The 24801-nt window shown below is 41.8% G+C and overlaps 1 protein-coding gene across 1 annotated transcript in view; it reads left to right on the top strand.

Moving 5' to 3' along the window:
- nphp4 (nephronophthisis 4) overlaps window positions 1-24801 on the top strand; it is a 178362-nt gene that overhangs the window by 135012 nt on the left and 18549 nt on the right. Inside the window, exons 17-21 of the mRNA XM_037773417.1 lie at window positions 850-1010; window positions 1908-2091; window positions 14571-14705; window positions 18050-18249; window positions 19769-19983. Coding sequence (XP_037629345.1) covers window positions 850-1010; window positions 1908-2091; window positions 14571-14705; window positions 18050-18249; window positions 19769-19983 — 895 coding nt within the window. The remainder of the gene's footprint in view (window positions 1-849; window positions 1011-1907; window positions 2092-14570; window positions 14706-18049; window positions 18250-19768; window positions 19984-24801) is intronic.

Here is a 24801-nt window from a genome sequence, read left to right as displayed (position 1 = left end):
AACATTCTGGTGATCCGAAATCTGATCTAAATTGTTCTCTCCTGTGTTTATCACTTAGGAACAGGTGAAAAAAAGATTTTGCCAAGATAATTTTTCTAAGTTCCAGGTAAAAAAAAAATCTCAACTGTGAAGTTTTAGCAGGTGAAAAAATAAAAGTTTTCCGAGGAGTTTTGTCAGGTGATTTTTTTTTGTTGCACCACTACCCCATGTTCTAAATTGGGCTAAAAGCATTCATGTCTTCTTCCAGGTGAGTTTTTTGCATGTGGAAATTAAAACTCACCTGGAAGAAAACATGAATGCTTTTAGCCCCTAAAAAGACTTTTAGATCCAAAATGAGTCTGAAAAAATAATGATAAAAAAAATTCACCTTGCAAAAAAATCACAGATGAAAAATATCGAATTTAGAAAAATTATCCTGGCAAAACCTTTTTTCTCCTGCTCTTAACTCATAAATACAGGAGAGAAAACTATTTACATCAGACTTAGAAAATGGATCACCAGAATTTTTTTTTCCTCACTTGCCGCTCAGGGCTTCCGTAAATATGCCAATGTAAGAAATGTTATTTCTGTAAGTCGACTTTGAACAACCAATACGGCTGCGCCTAATTCATCCATTTATCTGTCACTATTTTTAGTGGATGTAGCTAGGTAGCTAGCTATGTATGAAAGGATGTTCTCATTCTTAATCCTGTCTTCAAAGCTCTGAGTGGTTGATTGTTTCTCCAGCTGAAGGAAACCTTCAAAGAGCCATCAGCTGCCATAACACCACATATTTGAATGACATCATCATTTTTGAACAGTGTATGTGTTTTTCCCTCCATGCTGACGTCTCCCTCTCTCCTTGTCCAGGCTCTCCAGGCCTGCAGGTGCAGTTCAGAGTAGATGAGGGTTTCTTGAAGCCAGGAGAGAAGCGCTGGTTCCTTCGCTACCTGGCCCTCCACACCATGCACATCGACATCTGGGACAGCGACTCGTTGCTCCTCATAGGTTCTACTGCCATCGAGCTCAAGGTAAAACACTGACGATTCAAATGTAGCGAGATGAAAGTGATCATTTGTGATTATTTGTTGTAGTATTACACGCAAACTCTAACTCTCACTGATGCGGTGTTCATTACAAGAACTTCTCAGAGTTAAGCATCAAACAAAGAAAAAACCCATCCTGTTTACACATGCATTATCAACTCGTGACACACCTTCCTCGTAACGCAGTGCATCTGTCATGGATTCATGCAGCGTTTGCAGATTGTTTTAACACATTTAATAGAGTGAACCAGGCGTTGCAGAGAAAACTGCGTCTGATAATAGAATGTCAAAAACACTTCACTATACTGTATTTTACCCAGGTTTCCTCAAATACACAAAACAGACATTTCATAATAGTTCTTAAATGGTTTTACTCTATGACTACCGGGACCAGAACAAATACATATGATCTTATTTTATGAGCTGTGCAGCCGTTGTCGGTTCAACAAACCCAGTACTGTTAAGTGTTGCTCCCTGTGTGCACTACTCTGTGTTCAATGCCAGTTTCCCTCCTATTTTAACCTCTAAAGAAAAAACAAACTACACATTAAGGGTTTTTTAATTTTGCTGTTTTCAACTCTGCTATTCATTGATTGGACAGAAACTCTCTTGCCAACCTTGATGTGGAATTGATTTGTTTTGCAACTTGGTGAAATTTGTAAAGCATTTAATGAGAAGAAATTAAGGGAGTAGATTACGACTGGGCAGGGCTGTTTTGACCTTATTCATTTAGCGATCATTCAGACTCCCATCCCTAGCGTATATGTGCTTTAATTTGTCTATTTTCATTTAATCATTTCCCCCCATTTCTTTGTGTTTAATGCAAACTTGTGAATAAATGTCTCTCATTTCCTTTTCTCACACCCTATTTTGCATCCCCAGTACATGTTGCGTCAGGGTAAATCAGCAGTGCAGGCCCTTCACGAGGTGGAGGTGCTGACCACCGATTACGTGGGAGAGGACACCCTGCTGACGAGCGCAGATTCGGGCCGACGGTCAGCACTAAGCCCCATGACGGTCCACACCATTATCAGGGGCCGGCTGCACATACGCACAGGCAACATAGGCAAGTACTGCAAGACTTATTTTGACACTTGATTTGTTGAAGTCCAAATAGGTATCACACCAAAGCGTGTAATAGACCCGCCTGTCCACCAGAGGATAGGGTGTCTGTGTCACGTTTTGCCTTGCCAAGGCGTGAATATTTCATGAGTGTATGAAGGTGCAATACCAGCAGGGGGCAGCAAAACCGATCACTCACCTTGTCAGAGCTTTCAACTGCATCTCATGGTATTCACTAGTAAATAGAACTGGCTCATGTATGTCATCATGTGACCCAAGTATGGAATATCAATTCATATTGATCTTATGCCAAGAATAAGCTTCCATGTTCAACGTCCTTATGCTGTTCATAAATAATCAATGATCTGTATTCCCTGATTGTTAAATGGATAGCAAAGTAAGCAAAGTAAGGTACTGCTGTGGACGGGGTCGACAGTAAAACATATTTTAGCCACCTAAAAGAAAGGCCTACCTAAAAACAAACAATATCAGTTTAAGTGCACGCTATATTTAGAATATTTTCAACGCTTTACTTTGCTGTCAGATGACCCTTTCTGACGGGGAACTGAAGCTGTTGTAACCATCTATGCTCTCGCCAAAGCCACCAGACTGTAAACGGTAATTTGACTTTGCAGAACACAATCTAGGCAGCGGTAGACCAACAATTCCCGTGTTCTGTGAGGTAAAATTACTGTTTTTTTCAATGGAGAGAGGTGGCTAAAATACATTTTGCTGCCGGCCCTTCCACAGCAGTACATTGCTTTGGTCTTGTGCTGGTACTCCTGTCTGTTTCTCCAAACTGGGGGCGTGCTGACCGTCATCTACTGTAGGTAATACGCTGACTATGTATAAGTACCTCATACAACCCAACTTCAAAACACCTGAACTATCCCTTCAGAAATGTGTGAGAGCCTTTTGATATTGTGTACCTTGATGCGATACTAGGGACTGGTGAATGAGCATGAGATGCTGTATGGTTGATGCACTTGCATGGAATATTGAATGAAATATTTGGTAAGAATTCATCTGACCAGCCAGATAGTCGTCTCACTTTGTGTTGCTGTGAGCACAGACTCCTATGGAGAAACTTGTAAATCAAATAGACTACATCTAGTACTGGCCCCCAGTGGGACACAGAAGAGGGTTGAGAGTGAATGCATGGGATGGGGGCGGTTGCTTTATATTTACCTTTACAAAAAAGTGAAGGTAAATGTAAGGAAAGCCAGGAAATTGTATTTGTTCTAGCTTTCAAAAGAAAATCCAGTTTCAATATCACCCAAATCTCCTTCTACCTCTGAAATATGTACGAGTGTTTCATTTTCAGGTCATATTCCATTCGGAGCCTCAGATTATGAAGTAATGTTGCCTGTTTACTTGTATTGATGTGTAGAGCTGGGAAATGACAGTGAATCCCCAGGGCTGCTGCTGCTGCTGTTGAAACTTCCCATTTTCTGGAGGTGTGCAGGCTTGCAAAGCAAACACTGTGCCAAAGCCAAATATCTTGATGTGATAGTTCCACTCCGTCTAGCAACTGAGAGCACCTTTCCTCTTCCCTCGCACTCATCCAATTTGGGCCTGGCGCGCCCCCCGCGGTGCGATGGCAGCTGACGATAGCTTCCTCGCCATTAATCAACTGTTGAAACGATACTCCCTCTCATAAACAATGCATCATTCTCGGGGCCTCAGAAACTCTGCGGAGTGCCATTGTTGGGGCTAAATATGCCAGCACTTATCACTCAAAGCAGGTTGAGAGCACAGTGGGTTATTGGGTGTGCTGCATGGGGATGGAAGGGGGAGGGTTGTGTCTGGCATGCAAATTCCAATCAAGGCTCAGATATCCATCAGGCGCCCCGGCCGACAGTCAGAATCAATTTGGGGAGGGAGGACTCGCAAGCACTTTTCTTTGTTTCTGCTTCCATCTGTCGCTGCCTTTCTCACATTCTCACTCCTCTCTTCGCTCTTTATCACTGTCTTCCTCTTCTCTCCTATTCATCCATTTACCTCTTAGCCTTCTATCACTCGCTCTCTCTCCTCCTGCTTCTATGTGGCTGTTCGTTTTCCCTCTCTCACCTCCCCTATATCCTCTGTCTTTCTCTGCGCCTGTCATCAAGCTGTAATAAATAAGTGCTCTTATTTGGTGGGTGGAAAAAGATGTGAAGCTCGGTCATTAATGAGGGCTTGAGAGTCAGAAGTTACTCACGGTGCGACAGATGGATTTGCTGTATGAAGACTTTGAGAGAGATTTAATATGATGGACACACACACACACACGCAAGCATGTGTGCATATCAAATCACTCACACATGCCAGGAAGGCATGCACTCATGCATACACGCAGACATATAGACAGACAGGTGTAGCAGAGCATGGACAGGTTGTGTGTGATGAGGCAGGGTGGCGGAAATGAGAGGCGGACAGGTAGAGTATATCACTGACATCATGTGAGAACCCTGTAACTCCCATTTTCGTGATTTTCAAGTTCAATAGAAGGATTACATGGCTTCTCTATGCATTGGAAAAAGTCTACTACTCCTAAATCTCTAATGGATAGACTCAAAAATGCATGCTGGCCAGGCTGAATGGCAGGCTATATTTCTGTGTTGACAGTGTGCAGATACAGCTTCTGGATTTCAGCTCGAGAGGTGAAGGAAGGTTGCTTGAAAATGGTTGATGACAAGAGAGAAAAGAAGAGATGTGTGGCAGCGTGACAGGAAGGGTAGCTAAAAGCTCTCTTCAATGAGGCTGAAATGTCTTTTTGTTGGGAGGATCTTGATTTAGAATAATGTGCAGATTAAATTTTAGTCATGCATGTGATAATGTTGACAAGTTTAATGTGTTCTTGAATATTGGGGCCTTTTATGAGCTCGGCTGTGGGCTTTATTTGAAACAGTCTTAAAGGAACAGTGTGTAGCATTTAGGCAGAAATGGAATATAATATTAATAGTATGTTTTCTTTAGTGTATAATCATCTGAAAATAAGAATTATTGTGTTTTCGTTTGCTTAGAATGAGCTGTTTATATCTACATACGGAGCGGGTCCTCTTCACGGGGTAGTGTCTATGGTTAAGGTTAGGCATTGACCTTGAATGGTTATAGTTAGGAAAGGTTGTCGGGAAGCAGGTCTCGTGAGAAATTTTGCAAGTCTTTGCAAGTTTTTGCAATTTGTGGGTTACCTTCTAGACGTGACCTCTTCACAGAGCCGGCCACCATGTTTCTACAGTAGCCCAGAACAGACAAACCAAACACTGGCTCTAGATAGTTTCACGTTTTCACGTCGGCCACTATGATTCTCCTACACGCTTGGTACATGGGGGAAGAATTTCAGTTGGTTACAATCTGCAACCTCACCGCTAGACGCCGCCAGATCCTACACAATGCACCTTAAAGACGCCTTTTCTAATTTCCTATATTACTATTATATTTTAGTAACAATCCTCTGTTTTCTGATCTGCTCCTTTTTCCTTTAGTTCCTGATGCTGTTTACTTTTAATGCAAACTTAAAACATCATAAATATAGCATACTCTACATTTCCCCTGCACTAATTCCATCAGGACAACAACAGAGTCATGTACATGTACTCAGTACTCTACTGTTCTGAGTTTCTCTTTCCTAACAGAAATGTTGTTTGCATTTTTTTTTTTAATTTTGCATCAGTTGGCAAAAATTCCATAATAACCTTTCAGCATATTGTAATTCAAGTGTTCTGAGAGATAACTAGACTTCTGCACCTGGCTCTGTTTTCAGGCTTTAGAAAATCTAGCCCGTGATGAGAGACTTTGGCCAATCAAAGGTCACTTCAGAGAGAGAGCGTTCCTATTGGCTGTGCTCCGGCTGGTGGGCGGTGCTTGGTATATCCTCAACTGATCTCAACATGGCTGCTGGGTCACAAACTTTCTTATTTTACAGCTAAACCGTGCACTACAACATGTTTCTGAAAACATTCAAGGCGAGAAATAGGCATTACAGTAGCAGAATATTGATTCATATTTAATCAGCGCTGCCTAGTTTGACCGTTTGATCGGAGTTCGCGAGTGATTGACAGCTGCTCAGAGAAGGCAGGCTCCAGCTCGGCTCTGATTGGTTGTTTTCCTCCGGTCTGTGAAATCTTGCAGATCCGAAGGATACAGAAGAACATGATATTTTTCAGGTTACCTGTCACATGCACTATTGTCAGGATATATAACAACCATTTTATAAAAATAACTTTTTTTAATCATATTTGCTCCATGTCCACCCACTGCAGCATTAAGCCACTGTCAATGAAACTCAACACTTTGCGCACAGATTTTTTCATATTAAAAGCCTTCCAGTGACTCACGAGGCATTTTTTAATATGAAACATTTGCAGGAAGTGTTGAGTTTCAGTGACAGTAAGTTAATAGCACTCAGAAAAACTGGCACAATGGAAGTGATTGAAATTGATTAGGAAATGAAAAAGTCAGAGTGGCGAGTACAGCATGTACTTGCACTGATGGAATTTGTGCTGTGGAAATTTCCATTATTCTGCATTTACCATATGAGCCATGGTGTTACATAGACGCCCTAAAAAGAATATATGTATTAATTTTTATATTACCATGCAGATCTCTGTCCTCCATCTATGCCCATATAATTCGCAATCAATGCGGTCCTGACTACATACTGCTCTCTCCCTTTTCTAATTTTATGTGTTTCAGTCATGCATGCTATTAATCATGTCTTTACTTCGCCCCGTTGGGAATTCATCAGAATTAGGCTTCACTGGAAAAACTGAGTGGCAGACTGTCGTTTCCAAATGAAAAAGAGTGAAACACCCAATGATATCCTTTTTAATCATCACAAGGTGGGATTGACAAGTAATTAATTAAATGGTAATGATATACGCTGTCAGGCCCATTCAATTATTTTGTAAAGCAGCTTTTATTAATAGCGTTGAAACGGACTAAAGGAAGTGGCTTAATCAGAATAATAGGGAGTTGTGAAATCGTGGCCCGAACATGAGGGGTTTTGGGTTTTTGCTGTGCTGTGAGGTCTAGAGGAAAGAAAACAGCGCTCCCACACAGAGAACTGTAGGAGCAGATGAGGAGCGTGTAAAGCATGACGACCGCCTGCTCGTCCCATGAAACTGATCGACTGGTGAATCCAGAGGAAAGCTACAATGCTTTATTGATTTCATCTGCTAAATCCACATGAACTCTGCGAGGAAAATTACGATAGAGGCAGCGGAATAGATACATTAAAGATCAGATCACAATTTGAAAACTGTGCAAGAGCTCTGTCGACATTATGACTCGGGCCGAAGCCTGCCGAGTCGAAGCAGAATCATCGGTATGTTCGAGCAACTTTGTCCCAAAGATGGTAAATAAAAAAAACATTGTATAATCTTTGTAATCCATGGTGTCATTATGATGTAAAGCCCACAGCTTTTCCACAGACAGATACTGTGGATTAATTGATGGCCTGTTGTATTATGTTATCTCTCTCAAACAAACAGGCAAGCAAACACAACGTAGATACTGTAGATGACAGATGGATAAAAAGTAAAATATGGGTGAAATAAAAAGTAAAGAATGAAAGAAGCAGGGAAAGAGGAGCCATTTCCATAGATCTGAGGCTGTAGAACAAGTTAAGAAACCATGACAGAGGGGTATACTGTATACTGAACTCAAAAGCATTGATGCTTTCATTGGTATTCAGGTGTGTGTATTAAGTTGTGTCGGCATGTCTACATTATCATTTTCCTGCCAGCAGTGGGACCTGAGGATGGCAATGTTGTTCAGTCTTTTTGTCCATTCCTTTTATCCAAAATGAGCTTCTGTATATTGACATAGAATTTGACACAGATCTTCATGGTCCCTGGAGGATAATTCCTAATCATTTAGGTGACAACTATTCACCTCGTGCCACCATTAGGTCAAATCAGACGAGATTTTCATGGTCAGGTGTGTTCAGACTGATCACAAAGCAAATATTCGATGTGTTGTGATTGCAACGTTAATGCGAAGTAAATGCAAGCAAATGTATTTGCTCTGGATAGCGCAAATTGAGGCAAAGGCAAGTTGAAAACTTTCAGATAATCCATGAACTTTCCTCTAACGCCACGCTCTGGACAATATGTCAGGTTTGCACACAGAATATCTCGTAAATTTAAAGGTGGGGTTGGTAAAGATTTTAGAAACAGTTGTTGTTGCCAGTAATTGTGGGCGAGTGGCTTTGGAGGGAGGCCTGAAACGACAGACTGTCAGTGTGGCCGACTTGGCAACTTTCTTGCTAGATTTAGGGACTTTTGGAGCTAGTGCTGCTAGCTACTTTCATTGGAAAAGAATTGGCAACACTGGATTGGGGGTTTTTCAGTTTGATCAGATTTAAAAATCTAGTGTACTCTTGCTAGTTTCTCAATATCACCAACCCTGCCTTTAATGCTCCCAAGGGAACAAGTCACAAACAAACATAGTTGTACATTCAACATATTTTAGTAGGCACGAAGAAAAAGCCATTTCCATGTGACACAGATTCATCAATTGATTAAATCTTAAAGCTGCATTAATAGTATCATCATAGTATCATCAAACTTGTCGCGATGAAAAAAGTTGCTCAGCTTTGATTTGTAGCACGCCACGCCCGTCACGCAGCAAAGTCTCAGGCGTCAGTTTGTAGCTTCATGTCACGGGCTTCCATTGAATATGACTTGTGGCCTGTTTCTTTGTTGTGAACTTGAAAACTAAAACATTGAGCTAGAAGACGGTAAAATGCTGCATAGAGCTGAGGGGAACTGGAAAGTTGGGTGATAAATCTCTGTAGGTTCATCACTATGAGTGACCCCTTTGATCCATTGTTATAAAAGTATTGATTAGGGAAGCTTTAATGAAACAAATGTGCTTATTTTGGCTGATAACAACTTAAAATTACATATATTTTCGTGACTGGACCCAAATTAGTATGTCTGAGCCAAGGCTACAGCAGTTTACTGTATATAATAGCTTTTGATGGTCCAACTCCATCTTACAAACATATTGTTTGAGTTTAGCATCATAAAAAAGTAACATTAGCCAAAAATGAAGACAGTGAGCACTTTTAATATCCAATTTGGAAACATGTTGGTAATCTTTGCCAGCAGTGAAAAGGCCCATATGTGACAGAAGGGAAAGCCTATTGATATGAAATCGTTTTGCTGACTGAGCTGTATCGTTTCTCTCTAACTCTCTATGTCTCTTGCCGTCCCTTTTGCTGTTCTCACACATGCACACACTCACACAAACAGAAAGCATGTATCTGCTTCAGTGCAGTAGAGAAGACAGATTAGCACCTTCTCCAAACCTCACAGTGTTCCTCATCTGCTTCGGCCTGATAAGCCCTGGAGAGACTGACTGTTGCAGCGGGAGAGAGTAAGAGAGAATCCTGCCTAAAGCTGCCACCAGTGGAACAAAATATCAGTGAAATTTACCTAACAATTAGTTTAGCTATGTGGCTTCCTTAAGGGTGCACATACAGTATGTCTCACTCATTAAAAGCTCTTGCTGTTGGCGCATTAAGGCCCAACTTTATCAACCTTGCTTTTTAGCCCTGAGGTGAGAGGGAATCTGCTTATTCTGAAAGGTCAGTGGCCTGGAACGGAGAGGCAGAATAAATCGAATATTGCAGACTACTTTGAAACCCCCTTGGTGCTTGCTCCCATTTGTTCTGGCTGCCAGTAAATCAGTGGTTTGTTGTGGCCTTAACCTCAAGAACTGCCAGCAGAGCAAAGAGGGCGGGCAGGTGGGGTAGTGCCGAGTGGGGTTATTGTCATGCAACAGAGAGAGGTAGTCAATAAATTTGATAGAGTTCAGCCCCCTGGCACTTTGTTCACAATTACTCTCCACCGCACAGACAACTCAGAGCAGCAAACGCCGTGCTCGGCTTTCTCTCTGCAACACCAAACCAGGAGTATTAGCTTACATTTCAGCAATGAGGATCATCAGCTGTGTCTTAACAATATGCCAGCGTGATTCAGCAGTTAGGGACGGATAATGTGACCGAGAGCAAGACATCCACGTCAACCTGGATTAGCGCTAAAGTAGGTATTATCTGATGAGCCTAATGATGGTTCTAGTGATAGCCGATTAATTAAAATGATTGACTGATTAAATCAGAGGGTCATAATTGGGTTCATCATCAGGCCATTTGTTTTATTGTGGGCAAGGAGCACCGGGTGTTCGTCTTATCGCGTCCTTGCAGGCTTATTGTACAATTCTATCCATCATCAGAGCATTTCTCAACACAAAAGAAAGCAGGCTAACAGGCCCATAATGAGGCGTTGGGAATGAGCTCTCTATGGCTTTGTTATTGATTGGAGATGTTTATGCGACAGCAGAAGTAATGTCTTCACAGTAATATTTGGGAAATATGACTCAAACAAATACATTGGGCTGAGTCGTGTGGCCAGGGAAGGCTGATGGATGATGAGGGGAATGCATTGGGACGGCGGACACCTCACACATTAATCTGCAGAACTGTGCTGTCGGTGTCTGTTTGCATGGCAACACCAGCTCCCCATTACTCATTTAGCTGCCGCCCATTATCAGTTTGTTGATGAAGGAGTTTGCCTCTGAAAGATTTTGAGGGTACTTTTGGCTCCCAATCTAAAACTCCTACAGGCTCACTGAGGTGTGAGTTCTGGGCGGTAAAACCACTTAATTGCTGCACTCGCCATATTTCATACGAAAGGTATCCCAGAGCTGAAACTCCTTACTCCACAATTAAGCACCTCAATCGGCTATACTGTGGTGTTCCAGAGACTAGAAACTGATGGGAGCAAAGGGAGCATTGTGTCAAAGTGCACTGTAATTTAAAGAGCCACAAACGTTAGTTTTAACTACTTCTTCAGTCAACCGTTGCATCAAATTGATTGCATGTGTCGGCCTCATTATGCCTGTAAATTACACAAATTAAGTCTTTTGACCTGTGGTATTTGAAAAATGCTCCTGTGAAGATGGTGCAGGGCTGCAGGAGGGTGTTGTGGTTGTGACTCTGTGAGCAATTGCCCCTTGCTACGTCCCACCCTTTGAACACAGACTGGCCAATCCTAGTGTAGGATCGGCCAGCTCCAACCAGGGTCCGACAACTATATGGCTCTGCTCCGTAGACTCTCATGCAATCGTTTCAGATGTTCTTCATTTTCAAGCTGGTTTTGTGGATTTCGAGCAAGTCATGTTGAAATGTTGTGCTTGGGGCACGTTTAATAGTGATATTTGTTACCCGGAGAGGTTGAAACAAGATATATACGTTTCTAAAAGGTTATGTTTCTACGTAAAAACCTTTGGGCAACTCCGGGGTCTGAAAAGTGACGCAAATGCGGAAGTGCCTTAAATTTTCATTCTTTCTAATAGCCAGCAGGGGGCGACTCCTCTAGTTGCAAAAAGAAGTCTGATTGTATAGAAGTCTATGAGAAAATGATCCTACTTCCCACTTGACTTATTACCTCAATAAACATTGTAAACATGAGTTGATGGTCTCAATCACTAGTTTCAAGTCTTCTTCAATACAGCATGATGTTCATTTAGTAAATTATGGTCCCATTTAATGTCAAATAGACCATAAAGCAGGGAATGCTTTAGGGCGTGGTTACCTAGTGATTGACAGGTCGCTACCACGGCATTGTCCGGTCTGGGATTTGTCCATGTTGTCTTAGAACTTAAACCCTTTCACAGTGTGTTTTCAGTTCATGAAAGTTAATTGCAACATTTTGGTCGCCCAAAAATGTGTTATTCAGCGTTCGATTGTACTTAGCTCCACCCTCTCGTGTCACCTCATGGTTGCCAATATCCAAGATAGCGACAGCCAAAATTTCGAACTCAAGGCTTCAAAACCAAAGGGTGAAGTCACGGTGACTACATCCACTTCTTATCTACAGTCTATGATAAAAACTTGTGGCACTAACATTAGAGTACATTAGCTCATAATTAACTAGTGTTAGCACTTTTATGCTACGCTAGCTACTAAAGGTATCCTGAATGTAAACACATGCTGCTTTTGCTTTGTAATGATTGTAATAGTGAATATAGACCTACTCGGCTTTACAGAAACAGTGTTGCTCCTTAATTTCATTGTCTTCTGTATCGCTCACCAGGTGATGGAGGTTCACGTTTACACTGTAATCTCTAGGCTTTAACTTCTATCTTTATCTTTTTAACCTGTCTGTCTGCTTCTCTCTGAAATCGCCTTTTCCATAAATTAGATAATATTTATGCAGGGAGTGCAGTTAGTGACAGTGTGGGCTCCATGCAGCTCTGACAGCTCGACTGAGTAGCAGCAGGAGGTGCCGGCTTAACGAAGGGTCAGTTATCTGTCACACTTCCATTAACGGACATTTTGTGCATAAAGCGCTATTCAAAAACATAAGCAAGCCTTTCCCTCAGCTACTGTACTGTAGGGGCTCTGCAAAGGATGAATTAATGTGAGCAGAAAACCTAATATTGACCATGATTTACAGTCTTTGTACAAGCGCACCCTGGAGTGCTTGCTTATCCACTTGCCTTTTAAAAAGAGCGAGGAAATGATGATTTTGCCATTTAGGAGCAGAAAGGGAGACATAATGTTGAAAGCTGAATGTAGTCTGGTTGTCAAGAGGCCATTGTTGCAGGATTACCACAAACTGTCAGCTTGGCCATTCAAACAATGGCAAATATATCTAAAGGATAATTTTAAAAAATCACATTATTCATTAAAAGAAAGATGTGTTATGATGTGGTCAGCAGAAATACTAATAGCTGGTTGCCAGATATATTTAATGTCTCTATGGTGAATTGTCCTACTGCATCTCTAACACCCAGCACTCAGCCAAACCGGACAGAGGCCAACACTCACCATCAATCAGCATGACACTCATTGCGTTGCAAGCTTTCGGTGTCCAGACCTCTCTGGCAATTTCAGGCCACTAATTAATCGCTGTAGGCTTGTCTTCATGTATTGATCCTGCCTCGAGTGTTCTAAGCCAGGGTTTAACCTGGAATGTGTTCACTTTGGCGCTGTCTACAATGAAAATGTATTGTGTCACATGTCACTTCAAAGAGATCTTTGGCCTAAAACTGATTTTTCTTTTTGTTTTTTTTGGCAAACTGGCCGGATCTGGCTTCAGATCTCCGTTTGGCTCGTTACTTCAAGAAGTGGCAAACATCTGAATCTCAAGTCACTGCTGGAGTTACACACATCTTGTCTTTAAATAGAATGAATCAAATCAAGCGTTGCAGAGATAACTTTGCTTCTATCAGTTATGATCCTGATACTGATTGTGTATCAGTATTACTTCAGGCATAATGTGTGATCAGACAACAGGCGAGGCTCGTATTCTTCATTGAAACCTCTGTAGGGGAGCTTTCTCGCTGGTTTAGTTCTTTTGCTCATTAGTAACCACTGCTGTTTGAAGCTTGAGTTTCAGTCAGGTGAGGTGCCTCTCTAGATTTTAGTTCTTCATTGAAAGAAAAAGGGACAAGCAGTGTCATCAAACCAAAGCGCCTGAAACGACACCCAGGTTCAGAGTCTCAATCCCAGCAGTTGTAGACCTGCAGTAACAGACCAACCTGCCCCACATATAACCACGCTGGAGCAGTTTAGACCTGCAGATGTACATACTGTATGCTGATGTGTCATTGCATGTCCTCTGGCCTCTGGGACTGTATATCGAAATCATTTCCGAATCTGTAGTTAGACCCATTGTAGGTCTGAGATTAACCTCACAAATCTATGAGAAATTTTGCTTAGGAACCAAATCGCTTCACTTTGCAAGGTGGGATCAACCTCAACACACCACAGGTGCCACCGCTAAATACTGCAGTAACGTGAGCCGCCAAGTGCAAAATATATTATATCGTATAGCGGACTCTCCATTCAACCATTCATCCATTCTCATCTGTTTATCCGGGGCCATGTCTCAGGGGGCAGCAGGCTAAGCAGGTATTCCAGACATCCCTCTCCCCAGCAAACTCTAAGGACATAATTCACCATAATCTGTGGTTCCACACGAGCAGTTATGCTCTGTGCCTTTTCTGTGTTATTTTCCCTAAACACTGACACAGTGACAGTTGGGCACGGTCCCTTTAAATTTATGTTTTTTTACTTGGAATATTACACCCTTCCCCCGGCTCCGTAATTAATTTGTTTTACCTACAATGACCCTAATACGCCGTCGTAGTGAACTAGTGTGATGAAATAATTTCCCATTTATTTTTATTATTTATTTTATTTTATTTTCCAACGCACACAAAAAACATTGCCTGCAGGTGGTGCAAGTGTTAAACTCACAACAGCTTTTTCTTTTCTTGCCTGTAGGTGGCAATGGTTGGCATGTGTACAGCCGGTCTGACAATGACCAAACGTCTCCTACTTATGGAGAATCTGCTGCCTGTTGAGTTGGTGTTTATGAGTTTGAATTTATGAATGACTTAAAAAGCAAGTTCTATGAGGTGCTTCACATGGAGATATATTCCAATACTAGATGTCAAACTAAAAGCTGTATTTCTGTTCTACAGGGTGCCCAGTAGATCCTAGCAGGAGGAGGGCAGCAGACGTGAAGCCGTCTCGTGCTCACATCATCACACCTCGCGAAGTCACCGGCGGCTTCAGAGGAGGAAGCCTGTCCTCCAGAAACATCCTCCAACTCAATGGCAAGCACTTTAAATCCACAACCCACTGAATCCTGTCGGTGTTAATGTACCAACATATCAATTAACTTCACTTTCATTAACTGTGCAGCTGATGTTTTTCTCCACTTAGTGTACGTCTCAGCACATACGTGTGTGTGTGTGTATTCCACGCCACGGAGCAATTAGTGCCTTTCATTTGGGCGGTGACCATGCTCCTGCTTTTATCAACTCGACCAGATCCATTTCACATCCTGTCTCCTGGCTGCACCACTGAACCACTCAATTTTCAGCCTAATTGAGCTTGCAGAAGCATCTCTGGTGGCTAGCCACAGTCCTGTTTGTGTTTTGTGTGTGTGTGTGCGCAGTCCAAGTAGAGGAACACACACTGGGGAAACCAATTTTTTCCTCAATTAGACAAGCTGTCGCCAGTCAACTGGTGTGTATTTCCTAAATTTGTCCTTAAAATGTGGACTATGACTCAACACACACACACACACACACACACACGCACGCACACACACACACACACACACACACACACACGGTAAGAGGCATCAGAAAGAGTTGAAAACAAGTAGATAATTGCTTCTAATTATGTAAAATAAGTCTGGCAGGAGTGGAATTACATCACACTCTGAGGAGCAGAGACCTTTGAAATGCTGTGTATTGCATTACATGTTATACACATTTGCTCATAGCACACTACTTACTAATACGCTGTTAAAAAAATATGCATATGGAATCACAAACAAACATGTATTCTATAACACACGTTTATAAACGAATGCATGCTCACTCCAAATATATTCCCTAAACTGTTGCAATCATTTATTCACAGCTCTTGTTACTGTGCAAACACGGTCTGTTCACTGTTTGCTTTGCCTCTTACCTATCTCCCCCTCCTCCTCCTCCTCCTCCTCCTCCTCCTCCTCTTCTTCCTCCCCAATGCCACCACCTCTCCACTGCTCCTGTCTCTCTTACGCACTGAACTCTTTCCTCTCTCCGCTCCACCTTCCCGTGGCATTTAAACATACAGTGCGCTTAATTGCTTTCACTGGAGTCCAGTCGCAACAGTTAGCCACGCTGAAGCTGTGTCGTGTGTAAGTGTGTAAGTGTGTAAGTGTGTAAGTGTGTGTGTGCTCAGACACACTCCTGTCCCACTCCTGCCTGCCTGTGGCTCTGAAGGAAGCAGTGCTGCCAGACACTATCTGGTTGGGTGACTGGCAGTCGACCCAATGCCTCTCCGATAAGCAGACTTGGGAAAAATGTCCGGGGATAAAGAGTGGTACTGAATAGAATAGAATTCTTTTATTGTCATTGCTCATATATAACGAAATTAAGTAGCAAACCTGACGGTGTATACACATAATATCAAACAGTAATAAAAATAAAGAGTAAAAATATATATTATAAATATAAATTATGTGTTTGCTTAAGCTATAAAGACAGTAGGATATTGCACTTAAGATAGTGAATGTTTGCTGAGTTTAATTGACTCTATATACAAGTAATAAATAAATAAATACGAGAATAAATATTTTAAAAAGGAATAAACTAAGGTGCAGCTGGAATGTAAACATCTGTAGTTCTATATATACATATAAAATGTGTAGTTGAAATGTAAAAATGTAGAGGGAGAGCATATACCTGAATTTATGTGTCAGCAAAAAAAGGGCTACGAAAATCTTTTTTTTTTTTCAATACATCAGTGAATGTAAAGGATAAACAGGAAGGCAATCCAGGCATTCCAAAATATCAAAAAAGTAGCAACGAGGCAGCAACTGCAGCTAAAGAAAACTCATGCATTGATGAATCAATTAACGAAACACAAGCAAATGAAGAAAACCCCACTTTGACCACACATTAGTGTTGTAGTACTCAGGATCAGTCTTTGTCTCAAGACCACTTTTTGAAGGTCTCGTCTCAGAATTGACCGCATTTTCACTCTATCTCGTCTCGGTCTCAGAAAAAGAGGACTCTGGATTTAATTTCAAGCACGGTCAAGACCATAACTGCAGGGAAATCACTAAATTGCCCGTGTATTATCTGATTTATTTGTTGACATCATTACTGTGATTGGATGTAGAACGTTCTGCTTCAAATGCAACCAATAACTTGACTCATTTCTAATTTGTAATTTGTGTTACTGGTAACGACTGTCACCCCTCCCCGCCCCCCTTTATATGCATGCCAATGTAAAGGGAAAGGTAAGATAAGTGTAAGTGACACTACTGTTAGTAATCTGCATCTGTACCAAAACTCTTTTCAGACACTGGTCTGGTCTTGACTTGATATCAACCCCTCAAATTCTTGGTTTTTGTCTCAGTCTCGATACACTCTTGGTCGTGACTTGGTCTCGATTTAGGTGGTTGTGACTACAACACTGCCACACATACATCTGCTAAAACACTGCAAAAAAAGAAAACATATTCAAGATATATAAAGAAATGCAAAAAATAGAGAAACATTGCAAGTAGCACAGAACAAGGCAGAACTGAGTAACAATGCAAAATCTGTATCCAGGGGACACTAAAGAACTGATGAACGCACAAGGAAGTTGTGTGTTTTCCTGAGTTCCCTCGGCCAATGACATTTATTGAAGGATGTGATATGAGTAGGGCCGGGAAAGTTTACTAGTGACAATAAGATACCACAGTTACTGTGCAGATACCAAAAATAATACTTAAACCTTTTCTTTCATTCATCAAAAGAAGCTTAAGATCTCAAATGATAAATGTCTAAACACAAGCAGCCATTGCAGAACTTTTGTATAATCCAATAATATCCGATATCAGCATTTGGTACTTGATAGTTTTCGATATGGTGCTACAGACACATTTATCTTCCTACATGCTGTAAAACAGACTCCATCGCATGGCTGCAAATAAATCTGCTTTTAGATGACATAAATATGGGCAGCTCTGAGTTTCAAGTTTGTCTGAGTGTTGTTCAAGTGCAGGATTAGGCAAATTCTCTAGTCAAAGCTTTTAAAGTACATGGGTAATTTGCATGATCCAGTTGAAATGAGGGTGGATTATTTGGTGACTACTGTAGATGAATCAGGTATTTTAATTAGATATTTTGGATAGCCATAGAGGTGGAAGATAATTTGGGAGGAGAGAGGCAGCCTGTTTACCCAGCAGTAGGGCTTCGGCCCAGTTGTAGTGGTGCCAGTTGTTTAACTGGACTGTTGTCTGTGTACAAGCTGTTGTTTCTTGTGCTCCAACAATACTTTAATCTGTCAGCGCCTCTCTCCCTTGGACATTTGGAGGGTTTTTAGAACATATGGTCAAAATGGCAAAGACATTAGATTCCACTCTGTTCAGTAAATATATTCATGATTGCGGTCTGTTCCTCCTTCACAGCGAGAAACGCTGCACAAGCACACAGGCTGGAGATAGATGAGGATCGCGTGCCATTGTTCAGACGCGGGATCAGAGCAGACGCCATCCTGCCCGGAGAGCACAACCTAAACGAGGCCGACGGCGGCCGCCGCAAGCTCAGCTGCATGGCTGCCGTGCATCATCGGGAGGGCAAGGAGGATGCCAAAGAGGCTAAGGTCACGGTGAGGGCAAACTTTGCACTTGAGCCAGACAAGAATAGCTGCTTTACTGTGTCTGTAAAGCAGAGCCACAATAGTCTGTCCTTGTGTCTTCTTCACTTAAATCTCAAACGCACAACAAAGCCAGAGCACCAGCTTTCAGTCTGGCTCTGAAACACGTCACGAGGGAGCTTTCACAGAGGCGTGGAGCGTCTCCCAGACAGCATGCCCGTGTTACAATCCTCGTGGCGATGTGCCCTTCAACCCTCTGTGTTTTAGTGACTGTATGAGAAGGTGTTAATTGTTCTTCTACCCGAAGGCACATCTTGTACTTTCACCCATGGGTGCACATGCTAAATGTGATTTTGGCTGTGGTGCATGTCTGTCTCAGACATTTTACACATTACATTTCCTGTTGTAAGCACCCCCAAACACAGCCAATACTATGTGGAATATTACTGAGTCCTGCTCGCACAGGAACAAGTTGCTTTGCAATTCAATTTGGATTTGACTTTTCTGGGCTGATAGCCACAGCCTAATTTGGTCCAGGTTTATCCCCTGCATAATTCCAGAGCACTAGACCTGTGGAAAACCTCAGTATTATTTTTCGCACACACTTAGCTTTACCAGCCAGGTTCTGAAACTCAATTTGAGGTGTTTAATTTATTTCTAAGACAAGTGTATCTACTGGCCAGATCCCTGGCATCCCACAGCTTATTGCTCCCTTTATAATATTTAAAAGGTTTGAGTGCAGTAGACGAAACGGTTCAAATTTAGTTGAAGTGCATAGTTAAATTTCTGAAGGAATACAGATTTAAAGATTGATGGGTTCGTCTTGTTTGTCACAAACTGTCCTAAAAGAAAAACTAAGTAGAGAAAGTGGGTCTGTTTACTCTCTAATTTGGAACAAGGCTGCACAAACTCAATGAACCCAAAATGTGAGAAAACACTGTATATAATATTGATTTAGTTCCAAATACCTGTTCTCAGTGGCCGATGGAACTCGTGGATGTTGTGGATTTCTTTTTTTTGACAAACTATTGAAAAATATAATTGTGTTAAAGGTTGTGAAAAGGTCATTTCAACACTTGGCCATAAAGAAAAGGAAATAACATTAAGCTGGCCTGCTTGCAGAGCTTTCATCCCAACTACACCGTTTTCCAACTACAGCATGTAATCAGAATGTAGCCTTGGATGTATTGATCGTGAAGAATGTGTTATTGTATGCCTTGAAATACCACCACAAGTAATAGCTGAGATTTCGGAACACAGCAACATCGCTAGAAAGATGTCAGACGGTAAAATGGAGAGCGAGCGCACCCAAAATGTTGGTACTAAACTCTCATTGCACAAGAAATCTGTGCGCAAACTACGGCAAGTACAGTAGGTCAATATCAAACCAGGAAGTCTCTCTGTTAACTGCACTCGCTGCAACAATGGAAAGTTTGGGTAATTGTTTAAAACATTTTACAGAATGTCATGATATTGTGTTGCCTGGTGTTACACTGGAACGTGTTTTAAAGTTATTGTTCTTGGGTGTTAGGATCGGACTACGGAAGCCAGAGAACTCAATCAGATCAAACCCAGAGAACAGCACAGCAAGGCGGAGGGCATCACCAACATGCTGAGCCAGGCCATCACCACCCAGCACCTGCTCTACGCCAGCCTGGGTTCTGCTGAGTACTTGGAGTTTGTCCTTAAAAATCCCTTTAATGTGCCTCAGACTGTCAGCATTCACAGCGAAGACCCTGAGCTCAGGTAAGACAACCATTAACCGTTTGTTTTGTGTGATTATATTTCCAACTGACAAAGAGAAAACCTGAGAAAGCTATTAAATGTTTGTTAGTCGATAGGTGTTTCCCCAGTTTAACATACCGACTGTGGGTATGTGTTTCTGTACTGTACGTGTTTTCCATCATCCCCCCATTAGCCCCACCATGAAACTGTGTCCACACATTTTGAACGTGTTTCTAAAGTTGACGGTACACCTCTGGAGATATAACCTGCTTTAGGAAAGGATGCTGCGTCCTCACACTTGACCCCTCACAATGTGGGACATATCCAATCCAGGACTTTATTCTCTGAAGTGATGGTCTAGCCTTTCCTGCTGTTCCTCAGAATGTTTCACCACCAGTCTTGGCCCCAAGGGTTGCCTATAACAACTCGTGAATACAAATGACTGAACAGTAGAGGGCATTAAAGCAACATTATACTGGATATTATCTGTCACTAACAGAAGAAGAAGAAGAAGAAAAGATTGGTCTCTACCAGTGGGCAGACTCCAGGTCTGAAAAGTGAAGCCAATGAGGAAGTGCCTTAAACTTGCATTCTCTCTAACAGCCAGCAGGGGGCGACTCCTCTGGTTGCAAAAAGAAGTCTGATTGTATAGAAGTCTATGAGAAAATGAGCCTACTTCTCACTTGATTTATTACCTCAGTAAACATTGTAAACATGAGTTTATGGTCTCAATCGCTAGTTTCAAGTCTTCTTCAATACAGCATTATGTTCATTTAGTAAATTATGGTCCCATTCAGAGTCAAATAGACCATAAAGCAGGGGATGCTTTAGGGCGTGGCTACCTTGTGATTAACAGGTCGCTACCACGGCGTTGTCCGGTCTGGGAGTTGTCTGTGTTTTCGTCTTAGAACTTTAACCGTTTCACAGTGTGTTTTTTAGTTCATGAAAGTTAAGTTTGGTCGCCTAAAAATGTCTTATTCAGCGTTCGGTTGCACTTAGCTCCACCCTCTCTTGTCACTTCTGGTTGCAAACAACCAAGATGGTGATGGCCAAAATGCAGAACTCGAGGCTTCAAAATGGCAGTCCACAAACCAATGGGTGACGTGACGGTGACTACGTCCACTACTTATGTACAGTCTATCCTCTTTACATCTGCCATCTATTGTTGGTTTTGTGTATAACAAGTCACAAGTAGCATCCCATTCTATAGTTAATTAACTACTAACCGACTCATAGCTCTCCTTTTGGGAGACGTCTCCAACCCAAGGCTGTCACTGAAACAAAAGGTAAATTGCAGCTTCATAAAACTTCAGGTGGTGCACACAGTCATGACTGCTTATTCATGGTGCTGATTAATTTCTTCATGTTACCATAGATATAAAACTGAATGTTACTATCATTAGGTCATAATATTCATACCAGTTGGCTTTGTCACCTCCACACTCCTTTTCTACAATTGTGATGCTACACTGGGACTGCCTTTTTCTTTAGATGTGGGTCATAGATTGGGCCTTTACTTGTTGTTGGGAAATAGGCAAGCATCATCATAAAATTGACATTAATTTTGGTTGTGAAGCATGTTATAGCCTTTATGGTTCTTGCAGCGCAGACAGTGGAAACAGAAACAATAGATATGAGAACATAAACAGGTTCTAAAAGGAATGGTGCATCTCCCGTATAGTGATGCAAGTAACAAAAATGATTAAGAAATCCCATCATCCAAAGAAGAAACACTGAAGTTTGTGTGACTGTGTGTTTTACTCAGGTTGTGGGAGTCTGATTCACAGCTTGCTCCCTGTTTTGATATGATGCACGTGTGTGTGTAGGTGTGTTAAATGTGTGTAGGTTCGCATGTGCGCCTGTTTTAGCATTTATTTACTCTTGTGTGGTGGGTGCATTATTTAGTCAGAATTTTCTAAATTGAGGCAGCAGGGTTTGTGTGCACGCCTCACACATTTAAATTTTGTTCACAGAGTGTTTTTATTTATGAATAAACAAGATAGATTATTAGTTTCTCAGCACAAATAGCGGCCACATTTCCAAACACGTTTTGCACGTGTGTGTCTGCATGAGTAAATAAAATAAATTCTGCCATCTCCTCGTCGCTACATTTCACTCTATTGTTCAAGCACATACTGCCGGCCTATAAAAAAAGAAGGTTCTAGCTCCTTCAGCAGCACAATCGCTTGTCCTTGATGCAGATGAAGACATAAAGCTGGTGAGATGCTAAATAACCCCTTTAATCCACACATAGAAGCCATTATGGGTGATATTTCCTGGATCACCCGTTCTTGGTATCCATGGCGTGTTTGTTTCCTTCAGTTAGCGTCGTCGTTAATCCCTCAGCGCTGAATCTTTTGTTATGGATTCTGCTCATGCCTGAGTTTTGGATTAACATATATCACGTTGATCAACAAAGGCTGGAGTGCGCCATGGATGAATCATTATGGCATTAGCCTGGCCACCGGGCCTACCAGGTCTAATTGAGAGTCATCAATCCCTGCATCTGTCCTCTCTCCGGCTTAGCGCCCGGTTAGTTTATTTATTTATTTCCTGATGAGGCAGCGTGACACTTTACACCAAACCGTCTGCCACCTCTACCGTGAGCCAGAAATGTGTAAATTAGCAAAGGAAGCTTCTGCATTTGATGTGTTTCTAACGCAGCACTGTGGGTTTCACCAGTCAAATTCAGGTCATGCAGTCAGGTTGAGACAGTTCACCGAGTTCAGCCCAGCCCAGAACACGTGGACATTTTGTGGCACTATGCAGCTGTGATTGCCATAGAAGAGATGAGGAAAATTCAATAATGTCATTGTTAACTAGGTCTATATCAGAGTTGAATGATTTTATCACTTTTTTACCAGGAAGTTTTGGATTTAGTTGTAACGTTGGAGCGATCTTCTGCACTCAATACTCCACCTGTAGAATGCTGCTGTGCACTCCATGTCTGATTAATCTACTTGTTGAACCGCCTGCAAAGTTTTCTAATACAAATTTTGTACTCGTACACAATAAATAACATTTTGCCATAAAGCTGAACAAGTAGTTTTTAAAGGGCGGTCCATCTTTGTTCTTTTCCATTTTTAAAAAAAAATGTTAACGCCCACTCAGCAGTTAGCAAAAAGCAGTGACATAGGTTCCCAAAGTATGCTAATCGAAGCTTATCAATAAGGTTATGAATAATGTGAGGGCTAGCACTAGCTGAGTCAAAGCTAGCTGTACTAAGTTTGGAAATAACTGAAAGGGTTCGTTTGGATTTTGGACGGGGAACTGAAGCCGCTATATCGCTGTCTTCAAAGCCACCAGACTCCATTCACAAAAACATTAATTTTACTTCTCAGAACACGGGAGTTGCTGGTCTACCGCTGCTCCGATTGGTTAGTTTGTTTGTGTTATTGTGTGACTTTCTGATTCGAACTAACATGTCCACAGCAGTACACTGCTTAGCTTCCGTGTTGGTATTCCTGTCTGCTTCTCCAAACTGGGGGCATGCCGAGCGCTATCTAAGTAACTGTATGAGACGTTAATATACTGACTATAAGGATGTATATTATATTGTATATGAAGCATCATGCAGAAACTGATGTCGGGTCACGTGGGAAAAGTTTTTAGAAGGGCTTGGGAAAATAGCATTTTGACACTTAAACATACACTAAGACCAGTAATTTGAATGTTTGTATTTGAAGGAACACCACTGGGAAGCTACAGAATGATATAAAAACCTTAAAAATCATAAATGACCCACCCTTTAAACAACTGCAGCACCGTAATAATACATTTTCAAGGTTGGACTTTGGACTGTTTCCTGGAAAAAGGAAGTTGGTTTTGCTGAGAATTCCCAAGAAATCCTTGGATGTGAATCCCCAGTATTCAACCCTCCTCTACTGTCAAGTCAAACTGGAGTTCTCTCGAAAATATTGGCACCTAGAGTCAAAATGTACTGTATATGTCATTGCCACATGCATATCTGTTTTTGAGATGTACAACATTTATTAGCTGTACTTGAGGCGACATAAAGTATTTTTTAGACTTCTCTGCCAAGCCATTGAAGGGTTAGAGAATATGTACACAAACAACAAAACTGCATGGCCCCTGTACTTTCTGTTATCCTGAACTGCATGAACCGTAGCTTGGTCAGTGCACCGAGGCTACTCTGCTGCTACTTCCTTGTCAATATTTCAGCCAATATTTGACAAGGAGCTTTCTTTACAACACAAGCGAGGCCTTGGGTAGCGCTTTGTTCTGCAGAAACAAACGGAAAAGAAGTCTGACCCTCAACCTGAAATCCAGCATCGGGCTTTGAAGGGAGAGTACTTAGAGAGAGGCTAGGCTAGCTGTAGCTTTGATGTCGGTAGCGGTTCAGAGCCCAGAGGCTCCTCTTGAAGTGGAGGACGCGTTTGCTACCTGTTGCCATCCATTTTGCATGGCTACCTTTTTACACTTGGCCTCTCAGAGCCTAGTGTGAGCTATGACTGCTGGCTAGCGGAGTGACAGGAGCTCCTCTGCTGCTGTCCATGCTGCTGCTTTCACTCTCATTATTTCTCCATCTCATTACCGGTGTTCTCCGTGCTCTCTCTCTCTCTCTCTCTGCTTTCATTCAAGTCTCTCTTGATATCCTTTTAATCATCTTTATTTGGTTCCTTCTTCCCTCCATTTGCCTCAGTCTGTTTGTCCTCTTCACCTCCTACCTTGTTCTTTTTTTGCTTTCTTTAAAAATGAATCAATTTCTTTTTCTTTTACGGAGGCTCAGGTGAAGCACACATTCAGACTCTTTGTTACTGTGATAAGCCACAGGCAAAAATGTTTTATTCCAAGTGCACAGGTGGGAATCTCCAAATA

Source organism: Sebastes umbrosus, chromosome 6, assembly GCF_015220745.1.
Source record: "Sebastes umbrosus isolate fSebUmb1 chromosome 6, fSebUmb1.pri, whole genome shotgun sequence".
Lineage (NCBI taxonomy): Eukaryota > Metazoa > Chordata > Actinopteri > Perciformes > Sebastidae > Sebastes > Sebastes umbrosus.
The sequence above is the reverse complement of the archived record's forward strand: the minus strand, read 5'-3'. Positions and strand labels throughout refer to the sequence as shown.